Genomic DNA, 14,400 nt, shown 5'->3' on the forward strand with positions numbered 1-14,400 from the left:
TTCTCCCCAGGGTTCATCTCATTCCATTCTCTGCCCAGACTGTGTTAGTGCTGGGGATTGCCACAAACTAGGCAGAGGACTTGCACATGCCCTTGCTGAACTTCATGAGGGGTGCACAGGGCCACCTCTCAAGCCTGTCCAGGTGCCTTTGGATGGCATCCCTTCCCTCCAGTGTATTGACTGCCCCACACAGCTTGATGGCATCTGCACACTTGCTGAGGGTGCACTCGATCCCACTGTCACTGACAAAGTGCCAGCTCCAATGGCAACCCTGAGGAACACCACTAGACATGCAGAATTAAAGTTTGTTGTCAAAAAAGCAGGTTTAGAGGTCTTAGGGCTACCACGTCTTCTTGGATATTAAGGTTGCACACACACTTTGCATATAATCTTGTTACTACATATAAGAACAGGTTTCAGCCCTGAACAAAAGAAATAAACCACTCCAAATCTGCTATAGAATGCAAAGCTCTGTCATAAACAGAATGAGGCAAACACCGGACGGGAAGCAGGTATATCCTCTGTTCCTTAGGCAGTATACCAAGATTGATAGCAGCACGTCAGACTGAAAGAAAATGGAGATTCTTTCTTATCAAAAGACTTAATCATATTTAGGATACAGTTCACATTATGAAAGAACTTCTGGCAATAACCATGAAGAAAAATGGTTTTATTCATCTTGATTACTGTCAGGGATTTTTCCATTGTGTAAACAATAACTCATAGGTATTCAGGCATCCAAAGCTTTGAAACAGCCTTGAGAGCAGACAGCAACTGACTGCTTGAATGCAAACTCATCATATAAACCTCTTGGTAGTTATTATTCTAAGAAGCACATTGCCTCTGTCTTTGCCGGCATAGACTACAAAGTGCATGAAAAGTACTAAAAGAGCCTGAGGAGTTGCTGGGGGTGGGGGAAGAGAAATGCAAATTTATTCAGACCTTTTTGAATCAGCAGAAAAGCATTTGTGCTAATCCTAGAGATGTGCTTGTTTTTCTAAACTGTTGCGAATATCCTCTGAGGATAGTAATAAAAATTTAACTTTGAATTTATCTAGCATTACAGACATATCACACAAAATTATCAATAGTCTTTATAACACCATTTGCAATTTTGACTGTGTTTAGATAAAACCAGACGGGGCTTGCTGAAATGAATATTTTTGGGCCACAATAGGGTACTTTTTAGGCCTTTGGTTTCAGTGAGAAACTGTGCTTTCTTCGTTTGGACATCATATATGCACATTTTTTTGTATTTGGTCTGAAAAACAGAAGAATCAATTCATTCAGAAAAAAGGCAATTTCTTCCCCAAGTACATTTTTCCAACAGCATATAAGCAGGGATGGCAACACTCTAAGCCTTCACTAACAATTAATCACCATGTCTTAGCAGAACAGAATGTAATAAACCCTATTTTTTAAAGATTTTTTTTCATCTTTTTTCTTTTTAACATCATGTACTTTAGACTGCCTTTTTATATCAGATATTACTGGTTTTTTCCTTCCAGAGGACTAGAGGATTTTCTTTCTTTTGATTCCTCTCCCGGGAAAAGAATTCAGCAGCTCGTTAGTCTCCTCGGTACTCTCTATATAACAACAGGTGGCATATATGGAAGGCCTCATTTTTCTCCTCTTAGCTCTGCTCTGAGGATGCTGGGAGCACCTGCAACATCTATTAATTTCCTTGGATATTGAAGGTGTTCAGCAGCTCTAAGGATTGAATGTACTGGACCAAATAAATGTGAGAAGCTCATACTGGAACCATGGAGCTGATAAGGACTGGGAGTTCCAAAATAGATAGCAGTCAATTTATACATACACACAGACACGAAGTATTTCTTCCAAGTCAATGAAGATATGACTTGTTAGGAAAATACGTTACTTCTTTTTCTTTTTCACAAACTCTCATTATGTTTTGCAAACTGCAACAGAGTAAGATTCATTTCTACTCACATCTCAGTCTCAGTCTGATTCCCATGACTCTTACTGTTCCTACACAATTAATATAAAAGTATTTTATGGTATTCTCATCTTCCAGGAATATTATCCCCTTTTGTTCTTTAATGCTGTATCTTATTATTTAGTTGTTGTATTTTTTTCTATGCACTAGTAGTTAATTATATTCTATATATGCTGGAAGATTCTAATAAAAGCATTAGGACTTAGAATAGAAACTTTTCTCTTTTAATTGATGGAAAATCTGCAAATTTAATTAGGCAACCCATTGAGATAAACACATCAACAAATAAATTCCACACTCATGAATGGAGCACAGCCAACAAAAAAACTGCCTAGGAAGTTTCACTTCACCTGGGTACCAAAGTATTTATACCCAACAGATTTGGGCTAGATAACAGCTTTCCAATACAACCCAAGGATTACAGAGTGAACCCCAGCAGGGCAGCTGATTCTTTAGCACTGGGAAATCTCCCACTGGATTAGAGCACACATATTTTTTCTTTCAGAGTCACAGGCAAAAAAGTGCATGCCAGAAAAATGCCTAAAGAAAGAAAGGCTAAATACAAAACTGTCCTTTGCAGGTAGTCACTCTCTAGGCTCTTCTACACTGCTCTATAAATGAGCTGGTCCTGATGACCTGAAGAACAGGAAGTACAAAGATTCTATTTAGTCTACAAGCCTCTTGTTCATAGTGCAGGTTATTTTTCTGTTTATACTCTGCAGCATCTGAATCCAGAAAAGAAAAAAGGTGAGCCTTGTCTGAGACTGCTGATACCAGCCACTGGTAAAAACTGAGAAGGTATAATCTTGAGATTAGAAATATCAAGAGAAGGAGTATGGATACATAAGCATAGCACCTTAAAAAGAAGAAACATAAAAATTATTTTAAATAGCAATCACATAGTATGGTTCATAACTTTTAGAATAAAGTCAAATGTTCAGCATTCTTTAATAACTGACATAAGGAAGTCATCATATTTATAAAGGAGATATTTATTTCTGAAAATTCAAAGAGGCATTGTAGTTTTTTCTTTTGCAGCTGAAAAGCAAAGAGTGTACTTGAGGAATCAATTAAAAATAACAGAATAAAAGGGAGGAAATAACAGTATCAGTTCAGAATTCTCAACCTCTCTGCAATTTGCTTCCACTTAACATGACTGTTTCTTCAGAGCAATAACTGCATAGCATCTGGGGGATTTCACAGGATCAAATAACTTCACAAGTCCAGACCAGGCAATGTTTTCCTGTAAAATGATATATGATTAAAGTACATAAAAATGTGTTTGACTTAAAAGCTAAGATATGTTAATAGGTCCACATTTTGAAATACAAAATTGAAAATAAAAATAATTATCATTAATGCAAAGTGGGAAAACCACTTGTCTAACAAGAAAACCAGGGAAAGTTTGTTGTGAAAAAACAAAGATATGCACAACAGGATGTATTTTAAAGTAATTGAATTATTTCTGGCACTATTAAATTATTGCTTCCCACTCCCCCTTCATCAATAAAAATTTGGGTTTTGGTTGAACTACAGCAAAGAAATTAAGGATCAAGTTATAGTCATTTTAGGCAGTACATTCTACTACTGCGGCTAATTAACTGACTTCTCAAATTAATCAGGCCAGCTGGATCTGGTCATCATGTTGCATATGGCTTTTATAATTTGTATTTTTCTTCCTAAACACATTTTCTGAATCACTCAGTACAAGATTAAATTAATGCATATATTCCATTCAGAAAAATGGATAGTGCTAAATGCAGCAAGTTTGATCTCCCATCTTGGAAATCATATAGATCTCTATGCAATTTTTAACTGGTTGGCATTTGGGAAAATACATCATTATTTAAATATTTCAAATTACCTCTCTGTAAAAATACCAGTTAGAACAAAAGCATACATTTACTACAACTCAGTAGTTGTCAGAGAATAAAGTGAGTTTTCACTTTTCATAAAATGGAGCTGTTCAAATGTAAAGTTTATGGTGGAAAAACACAGCTATTCATATGAATGAGTTTTGACCACAGCCCAGAGCAGAAGTTGGAAGATGCTACCATTTTCTCCTAACAAATTATTATTTGTGTGAAAAATGTTTATTGATTTAGGAAAAAGTATTACCACTGCTTCTGAGTTAATCAGGCCAAGTTCCAAATTAGTGTTAGAAGAAACAGTGTAATAAATCATCATGAAGTAAATGTAGCATTTGCTTGTTATATCCCAGGTCTATACTTGTAAAATGCATCCAGGCTCTATGTTAGTCAAATATACCTCGGTTGACCCATACAGTTGGAAAAAGTGCACCCTCTCATCATTGATCTTAATTAAGAAACAGTAAAACAAAATCATAAGCATTTTGGATCTAATTCAACATTTCTTGAATTATATATCCTAAAGCGTATTAATTGGAAGTTCTAACATGAACAGCACAGTGTTTGTTTTGCATTTCCAATATTCTTTTTAATTAATAAATATCTCAATATGTTGTGCAAAATGAGATTTGCTGCATACTTAAATAATTTATTTTTTTACTGCCTATTGACTAGTAATTACCATACAATTAAAAGAACATAAACTTTATTGTTGCTGCTTTATTGAAAATAAAAACATCTGCTGGGCATATGTTTATACTGAATGAAATGAATGCTTATACTTTTGCAAATATGATGAGAATAATAATTCTGCAACAGAGACTTTTGGTCTGCACAGTAATAAATTGACTGAAATAGCTCCATTTCACTGATGTAGCCTTTAGGTATCATAAAATATAATGCAAACATACCTGCTCCTTGAGGTAACAAAGACGATCCAGAAGTATCAAAACCTCTATGCAAGGAGCCAAAACAACCTTCAACTGAAAGAAAGATTAGATATTATAATCCTCTTGGGAAAGACAGGCAACACACTTCCAAATGGCTACACTTCCCCAGAACAATTCCAGGAAGGTCAACTTCTTTTAGGGGTTCTGTTGTACAAATGTCACTTTGCTAATTTTCCCTATGGGATGGACATCTTCAAAACAGACTACATTAAAGACAAAAACGCATGGAATGCCCTAAAGTCAGAGAACTATGTTATTTAACTGTTTTTCAGACATTGTCCAACAAGAAAATGATACTATATGTAGCTGAATAATTTTAAAGAAGGAAATAATGAATTTTAATAAAAAGAATTTTTATGAAATAACTGCATGGAGACCAGTCTAGGTTTAAAAGGAGACTGACATTTCATTTTCCAGTGTAATAGTCCCTCTTGAAAAAGAATCTTCCATGTGTTCACTTTATTATTTTACTTACACCTAATATAGTTTTGGAATAGGATATGTTCCAAAGTTTGGAAGGGTGGGCTGCTTTGTTTTTTGATATTGCATTCCACTGTAAGACAGTCCACCTCCACATAAAACTTAACAGGACTTTCTTCTAGACTAACACATATAAACAAGGTAATAGTATTAATCCTATAACTTTTACCATATTAAATGCTTCAAGCTCATTCATTCTGTGTTTGTATTTTTCATAGTAATCCATTATACAGCTGTCTGGGAGCTGGAAGAGATTTAAAAAAAAAGATATCAAAGTTATTCTCACTATTTTTGAGAGAACTTTACAATAAAATATTTTTTCCTAATTGAAAGTCACATTACAAAATGAAATCCGTGTTTTGTTTTTGAAATTAGTACTTTTCCTGAGGTTTACAATAACTTTCCAATAGCAGTTTCTCAGTTCTAATTTACAATAACTATTCTTCAGACAGCATTTTGCACTGACACGAAATACTGAGATACATTCATTATTCAGAAAGTTCCAGCCATTCTTAAATGAGAATTACACAGTGAAGTGGAGATAACATTTTCATTTCCTTTCCCATATATCTTATCCCCTTCTCAACAGCAGTATATCTATTCTTTCATGGCTGTGGAATGAGCTAGACCACAACTTAGGAGAAAAGTAACGACACTGACAGACGTGTAGATGTGGCTCTGAGGGACATGGCTTAGTGATGGACTTGGCAGTGCTGAGTTAATGGTTGAAATTGCTGTTCTTAAAAGTAGTTTCCAACCCAAAATGATTCTATGACTATATGACAAAAGACTATGAAACTGAAGCATTTCATATATTTTTGCACACTTTTATTAGAAGAATCATCTGAGAGCATGTGGCTAGTCCAGCTGCAAAAAAGTAAAATCTTTGCCTAAAATAGGAAAACAAACTAGGGAACATTTAAAAAAATTATAAGTTTTCAAATCAGGTGTGTATTATGAACTTAATCTAAGACAGCCAAGAAGTGACTGAAGGGACTTCAGAACTATTAGTCATTGTCACTGAGAAGTTCTTACAGGGGGTATGTCAGGGAGTATGTCTTTTATTATAGAACAGATAGTTCAAATTCAATGCACTGAAAAAGTGGAACAAATAAAGAATTTAAAACCACTAAAAGATAAGCAGATGAATTCGCCAAGAACAAATGACAAGTTGGTCTGCTTCACTTATAAGGATGGTAAAAAGCATTCACAACAGAGCAAAACAACTGACTCTCATATATTTTGATTTCAGAAAGAATTTGACAACTTTTCACATCATAATTTTACAAGCAAATTAAAGAAAGAACTTTTAGATTGAAGTATTCTGAAGTGAGTGAAAAGTGAATGACCATCACCAGACAATAGTTACTAATGAGTCTTTGAACAACTGAAAGACCTGCTGACTGGAAGTACATTATTGAATGCAGTATTTTCATTAAGAACGCAGACAACAGAATAGAAACCATATTAATTAGGTCTGTTAATGTGCAACAGGAAGGCATTACCAGAACTTAAAATAATTTCAGAAATTGGAGCATTGCTTAGAAAAGAAGTTTGAAATGCTGTACAGAAAAGCAGAAGGGACTAGGCTCAGACAGAAATATTCAGCTATTCAGAATGGGGAACTCCAAATGACAGTCTGGGAGATATAGCAGATCATAAGCTGAGTGAGAGTCACAGTTGTGCTACTGCAAAAAACCAGCAATCACCATTCTGTGGCACATATGGGAGAGCAGCCTGCAAAGTGCAGGAAGTAATCCTTCAACTCTGGCAGTAGAAAAGCTCTAGCTGGAATACTGCACCATTTTTGGGCATAAGATTTCAAAGAAAGAAATGAACTGTCTGAAAAAGCCCTGAGAGAGAAAAGTGATCAGAGATCTAGAAAACACGACCTATGAAGAAAGACTCAGAGAACTGAAACTGACCAGGCTAAATTGGACAAAATTGAGAGTGGGCATAATAAAAGTGTTTACAAGGCTATCACCAAGAAGCAAAGAACAGTTTGTTCATTGTGTCTACAGAGGACAGGGCTTGTATTGCAGCAAAAAAAAGGTCAGCCAAAAACTTGAAGAAACTTTTTTTCTTAGAGGTTAATTAAGGACTGGCAAGGTTGTCACTCTCCATTATAGGAAGCTTTCAGAAGATCTGACAAATATATTTCAGGAACAATGCAAAATTCTAACTCTGCCTTAAAACAAGAGGGGTTAGAAAAACTTCTGTAGTATTTCAGTCATATTCTTTTTAATTTAGAAAGTACTTTTTCCCAAGTGCAGATGCAAGGTTGAGAAGCTGATCTGGCAGTACTAATGTGAACTAATAGGATTTTTTTTTTATCTTATTGCTATTTTATTTTCTGTAAAGCTGTACAAATATTTTAGAGGTTCTTTTTTTTCCTCTTCCCCTCTAAAGAGTCAAACCAACTAAAATATATCAATCATGAAATAAACAAAATAGTTTATTTAACCTCTGTTCTATATGCTTTTCATTTCAGCTGATTATTAATAGGGTTTTAGTATAATGGATTTTTGAAATTACAGGCTATTTGCAATTGAAATACAAAGATCTATATTTGGAAAAATGTGATCATGACACCTTTCTGCTTTTCAAGATGAACCATTCAAAGTAAAAGAAAACAAGCTCTGAAATGTTTGGCAAATAGAAAGTGGGTCAAAAATGTCTCCTGGACATCCCACACTAAAGTATGTGTTTTTCCATTCCTTCCTTACTTATTACACATTCTGACTGAATGCATCGTGCTGTCATGGATAGATTAGGTACTATTCCAGAATGTGTCTCAGAGAAAAGTTTGGTGAAGTGGAAAAGAGAAAAAGTGTCCACCAAAAAGCATTAATAGAGAAGGGCATGAAAAATATAACTGGTAGTTAACTACGTGGTCAATATCTTAGAAGAAGACTAAAACCAGATAACACTGTGTGCTGATTTAAAAGTAAACTGGTTGGAGAAATGAATCCAACTCAAGAAAGATTACAAGTCAGAGTTACAATTTACTAAAAAGATTACAATAAATACAGTGATAGAGAGAAAAACTGGTTTTTAACCCACAAAAACAGATATATAACCCAGCACCCTGGGACACAAACAGGATGGTGCTCATTAGCCCCTGTGCTGAGCACCATATGGTCCCCCGGAATGCAAAGTAAAAGAAAAGGAAATCTGTTGGTGAGTATGATGGTCACAGTTCTGTCTAAGTAATGACTGCAGTCTTGTCCAGAGTGCCAGTCATAGTCCTGTCAAAATTCTGGTCCTCCTCTAGATCCAACTAGTGGTATCAGAAGTCCTGAAACCTGAAGATTATATATGCTCAGGTTCAGGTGGGAATGCCCAGTACCTCCCCAAGGGTGGGAAGTTTCACAATGGGTAATTTAACTCTGTGAGTCATGGGATAGTTTGGGAACCTTTGAGGATCTAGGTCATTGCAGCTGCCTATTGTGCCAGACCCTAATAGCCTCTTAGCAGACATGACCCCCCAGACTGGGTGTGACAGTGCTAATGCCTCTCCCAAGGTAAGTTATCATGGCTGGGTCACTGGTATGAAGACAAAGAAACACTCTCCTGCCTCACAGGCTTCTTTAACACCCAGCTTGTAACCTGGGGTGTCAGGTGTGCCCTGGGCAACTGATGCAAACAATCCGTTATTAACAATCCATCAGAAATGACATAGAGAGTGTAGAATGCACAGTTTTGGTTATACGCACATAGTGCTAACCCACTTCTGGCCCCTCTAACTAGGACACTCTGGCTTTGGCTGAAATTGCAACAGCTTGCCACCTGCCTTTGGTTCCTAAAAGGTACTCAATGCAACTTTCAGTTAACCTTCTAAGGGGAAGTAGGAGTAGATTACTGTTTGCATTTTCAGGAGAATTTTACTTCTATATGCAAAGCAATCCCCATTCAGCCACTAACATTGTCCAGGCAACTGTTTTCTGGGTTGCCACGCATTTGCGTATTCAAAAAAAAATTTCCCAATATATGCATGAACTTTTTTCTTACATTATGATGTTGATAGTATGAACATGACAGAACTTAGACACATCTACCATGTACTTGTCTTAAGACTGATTCTGGACTCAAAGATTTAGCTCATGTTACTGACACTCAAGTAACCTTCACTTCATACATAATAGTTTCATCAGTATTTCTTCCCTGATGTATCTACAATGTGTCCATGTGTTCATCAGGTTGTGAACCAAAGCACCTCTTTGGACAGTGATGGTGGTGCAAGCTTTCTTTTAAACCAATTTCTTTGTGGATTGATGTGGTCACTCAAACAGCTGAAACAACCAAGAGGACCTAGCAAGGTCTCTGCTGACCTAGTTATAACTATACCATACACGGGAGGTGGCACTAAAACCATACCATAGCACTGACTCATCTACTGTGAACACTACAAGACTGTCAAGAGAGCCCTGAGAACACGTGAGATACCAAGTGCCTGAGCACATCCAGCTTGAACTTCAGCCCCCTAGATGAGCTGATTGAGCACAGGCTGAAAAGAAAACATTCAGGCACGGTGTTTGGGACAACTAGTGATACCACACAATATTTATTCAGAGAGCATTTTTTCAGAGCTCTGTCTTTCCCTAAACTGAGTATTTTGACTGAATGAGTCTCTTTTACTGTCAAATGCTGTGCATGCCCTACAGAGGAGAGACACTGTAAGGATGTTACTCCACAGTGCATTTAGATTTCTGCCTCAAAGGGACTGTTTTCCCTTGCACTGACTGCACAATTTTGTTTCCTCTCTCTTCTTGTACCAGCATCATCAGGAACACTGAGTACATGAAAGCAGTAAGGCAATCCTTTTAGCAGAGCAGCATCTTAGATTAGTTCAAAATATGTGGGAGACCATATAGCAAATTTTACAATTTTTCCATGACTGAGGTAGTTAAAAATAATGTAATGTAATATAGTATAAAATAATGTAAACCAGATAAGGAAATTACTGAGAGACTTAAGTTTATTTAGAACTTTGTTTAAAATGCATTTCAAATGAATGCAATCTATATTATTTATAATTATACCTGAGATACAAGTCACATCTCTTAAGATTCCTTGTCAGACTAAAATGTTACATTACCATAACTGGGATACTATTTTGTCTGTTTGAAAAACTCTTGTACTTCAGAACAGCGTTATGTGCATACACCTTATAGGCTGTATACAAGTGTTACCTGAGCCTTCATTTAGTATTTCCCTAGCTAACAAAGGAACTAGAAAGTCTGTGTGCTGAAATTCCTTCCATCCAAGAAAACAGTGGAAAGAGTCAACTCTTCAACTGTAAATGCATTAAGTGTGTAAATCTATGTAGTACCTTCACTTTGTGATTGTTTAGTGTCAGGTAATTGCTGCTTTAGGATTCAGAGGAAAGGGGAGAGCATTGTTTTGGCTTTGGCTCCATGGCTGAACACAATAAAAAGCATCAAAATTACAAATATTCTTAAGAAAGACCAACTCGTTTCAGGTATTCACTGTCATTTGAAGTTATCCACACTGAAGCTGGTACAGGGTACACATTAAGATCATAAGAAATCTCAAGCTAAAAGTACCTCTTTCTCAATTTCTGCAAAAATCCTTTTTAGTTCCCAGTATAGCTGTGTATATTCAGGTTAGTTCATGTCTTATTGGACTGGAGTGGCCTCACCTTGAATATTGTGTACAGTTTTGGGTACCACAATATAAGGAAGATATTAAGCTATTAGAGAGTGTACAGAGGAGGGCAAAGAAGATGGTGAAGGGCCTTGAGGGGAAGCCATGTGAAGAGCGGCTGAGGTCATTTGGCGTGTTCAGCCTGAAGAGGAGGAGACTGAGGGGAGAGCTCATTGCAGTTACAACTTCCTTGGGAGGGGAAGAGGAGGGACAGGCACTGATCTCTTCTCTGTGGTGATCAGTGACAACACTTGAGGGAATGGCCTGAAGTTGTGTCAGGAAGGTTTAGGTTAGACATTAAAAAGAGGTTCTTCACCCAGAGGATGGTTGGGCACTGGAACAGGCTCCACAGGGAGGTGGTCACAGCACCAAGACTGACAGAGTTCAAGAAGTGTTTGGATGATACTGTCAGGCACATGGTGTGACTCTTGGGGATGTTCCTGAGCAGGGCTAAGGGTTGGACCCGATGATCCTCGTAGGTCCCTTCCAACTCTGCATATTCTGTTATTCTTTGATACCCCTCTACCTTCCAGTCAGCCATGGCAGACGGACCTTAGGACTGTAAACGGTGGGGCCAGTTCTGTGCACGCTGTGCCTCACCTAAAAAATCCACTGCGCAGGCTGAAAGGGCACACCCAAGTGGGGAGAGCCCTTCCCAAATCTCTGTTCACGAAGTCTGGCCATACATACATACCTTCCAGTACTTTTATTATCATACAGAAATGAAGTTCTTTTTAATTTTCTGATAAATCTAGTAAAGACTGGAGACTTGCAGTTTCCTGACTTCTGTATTTTACAAAATATTTTTGCACATGTAGAACAGCGGCTCATATGGAAACAATTTTTTTTTCATAGTTCTCTGGTCGTATTACACAGTGTCACTAAGTTTTAGCTGCTTTTTTAACAGAACTAATTAAGTTCATGTATTAAGACAGTGATTACCTATTTTTTTTGTATGTGAATGACAAGGACATTTTGGAGTACTCTGGAAATATGTTTCCTATATGCTTACTCCCACCTTATATTCTTCCAAAGGCATCAGTTTTTGGCCACTGCCAGAGATAAAATAGACTTTTGGTCTATGCAGTACAGCTGCTCTTTTGTTAATTTCTAAATAAAGCTAAAAAATAAATTCTGCATAAATTTCTCTTTGATTTTTGTTGTCTTTGAGAGCAAATGTTTAGGCTTCATCACATTTTTAGCTATGTAAGTATTTTTTCTGAAGAGAGGATTTTAATACATTCTCCAGTATTGTGTAGATATAGTGCTGACTCCACCATGAAAACTTCAGGGTCAGAACCACTGTTGAGGGAGCAGTTACAACTTTCCTCTCAGTAGTATCAAAATAGTACTGCTTTTTGCTGCTGCAGATTTCAACATAGCTGGGAAATAAAAAATAATATTGTTTACATCAGCATAAAATCCAAACCTCAGTATGCAGCCAGCTGCACATAAAATGAGGAGAAATATAAGCAAAAGGGAGCATTTGCTTGAATCAGGTCTTTAGCAACCATACAAACATGCAGTTTGAAATAGTGTTGACAGACATCTTTCTCCCAGGGCAACTTGCATTTGTCCAGGCTCTTTCAAGCAAAAGGTAGCATGTCTAAAATCAGACCCCTTGACACAAAGTTTCTATGCTTACTGGTTTTAAGGAAAACAGTAAATAAATCAGCCGAGTTTAGTCAATAACTTTGCAAACTGATTATTACACAAAAAATCCATTATTGCTTTTGGGTGACTTTACACACACTGAGTAAGACATCATTTTACTTTCAGCTGGGGCGAATGAATGATGTTGATGCCTATTCATACAGAAAAGCAAAGAGGTAACCACATTTGCAAACAGAATTAAATAGAATCCTTTTAAAATACCGCAAATTTCAGGCATAAGTCTTCTTTTTAATGCTGTAAGCATGACTCCAATGTCATTTGAATTTACTTGCTTATTTAGTTTTGCCTTTTTCTCATAATTCATGCTTTGATGTGTCTGGCAAATTTTAAGTGATTTGACGTTTTGACTACAAATTTTAAACACCACTTTACCAAAGACTACAAAAACATTTACCTTAAATATTTTACATACTTGCCACTCCTACTTTTTCTTTGATTGCACTGAATTTGTTAACAATCTGTCTAGTACTCTCTAGTGTATCCATTGCACAGCTTGTTCTCCTAGCATGGTTGTGATCTTTACACAGTAATATTCCATGCCTAATGTTATGTTGCCATCTGTTGACCAACTGAACAGTTGTAGTACTAAGACAAGACACTCAAGAACATAAATAAAATCACCAAAAGATCTTGTAAGTTTAAATCTCAATTTTGAATTTACTTCTTTTTCTCTATCTAGGAAAGTTATTTTAATATTTCTTCTTAACATTTACTAATTCAAACAAAAAAAGAGACATTAGGCCTTCAAAGGTCTTCAGAGGCAGCTTAAGAACACTGTCTAAAGGCTAAACTAAACTGCAAATACATTGGAAACTAAATTGTAAGAGAAACATACTGCACAGGCTGAAATGCTTATCTTACATATTTCTATGTCACATGTTTCCGTTTCAAAAGGTGTCCAATAGGATCAAGATAATATTGCCAAAAAAAAAAAAGAAAATCAAAAGGCTTTGAAGTATCTACCATGCGATTCAGTATTCATAATTTTTTGGATAGCTTTTAGTTTAAACTTAAATACAGAGAAAAAAGCAAGACGCTGGTATAGGATAGTATCTCAGCTGGATTTAGAAGGATGCATGAGTTACTTTGACTTGGATGCATCAGCACAGGCAAGAAGTTCTTCATGCCTTCTTCACTCAGCATCTGAAAAGTATACTTACCTTTAAATAACAAAATGTGAAAAATAGAGTGTTACATTTTCAGCCTCAAAGGAGATTTGTAGGATTAACTTCAGAAATAACAGAAAGCCTTAAAAAAATTCTGATGATGACCACCATGTAGAAAAAAGGATTGGTATTATATAAAGTCATTCAAGTAATTTTAAACCAGAATCTTTTAAAGAATTTAAACATGGAAATCTGTTTCCAAAAAACCCCATGAAAACACCCCAGCTTTCATTTGTTTTTTTTTTAATACCTACAAACCAGCATGGACTTGATATATTAATATGAATAAAAATGATTATGCTTTATATTCATATGGCAATAAATAAAGTAAATCAACTCAGTGGCTTAAACATTTCATTGTGGTGCTGACTTCAAGAACTTACAGGGATATAAGAATTTCATATAGTCTGTATTTAGTGACTCACCTTTGAATCATCCAGTTCCAGCTTTTTCAGGGACCTTCTAACATAATCTATGAAGGAAGATGATTTGGAGAAAGTTTTTCCAACATGTCGATCACTGAAAATACAGCATTGAGATGTAGGTTTTTATACATCCAACAACAGAAATTCAGGTATTTTTAACTTTATTTTTAATTTGAGAGAAATAAATCAGCTGGATGGTTACTACTGCCA

At 36.2% G+C, this 14,400-nt stretch overlaps 1 protein-coding gene across 2 annotated transcripts in view; it reads right to left on the bottom strand.

The window, feature by feature from the left end:
• Positions 1-2,934: 2,934 nt before the first annotated feature.
• Positions 2,935-14,400, bottom strand: part of METTL25 (methyltransferase like 25) — a 44,863-nt gene continuing 33,397 nt past the window's right edge. For both annotated transcript variants that reach the window (XM_071552140.1, XM_071552139.1), the window contains 4 exons: positions 14,191-14,284; positions 5,428-5,502; positions 4,740-4,811; positions 2,935-3,203 (listed from right to left, as the gene is read on the bottom strand). In XM_071552140.1, the coding sequence (XP_071408241.1) occupies positions 3,108-3,203; positions 4,740-4,811; positions 5,428-5,502; positions 14,191-14,284 (337 nt within the window). In that variant the 3' untranslated portion in view covers positions 2,935-3,107. The remainder of the gene's footprint in view (positions 3,204-4,739; positions 4,812-5,427; positions 5,503-14,190; positions 14,285-14,400) is intronic.

The sequence above is a fragment of the Pithys albifrons genome, chromosome 3, assembly GCF_047495875.1.
Source record: "Pithys albifrons albifrons isolate INPA30051 chromosome 3, PitAlb_v1, whole genome shotgun sequence".
Taxonomy (NCBI): domain Eukaryota; kingdom Metazoa; phylum Chordata; class Aves; order Passeriformes; family Thamnophilidae; genus Pithys; species Pithys albifrons.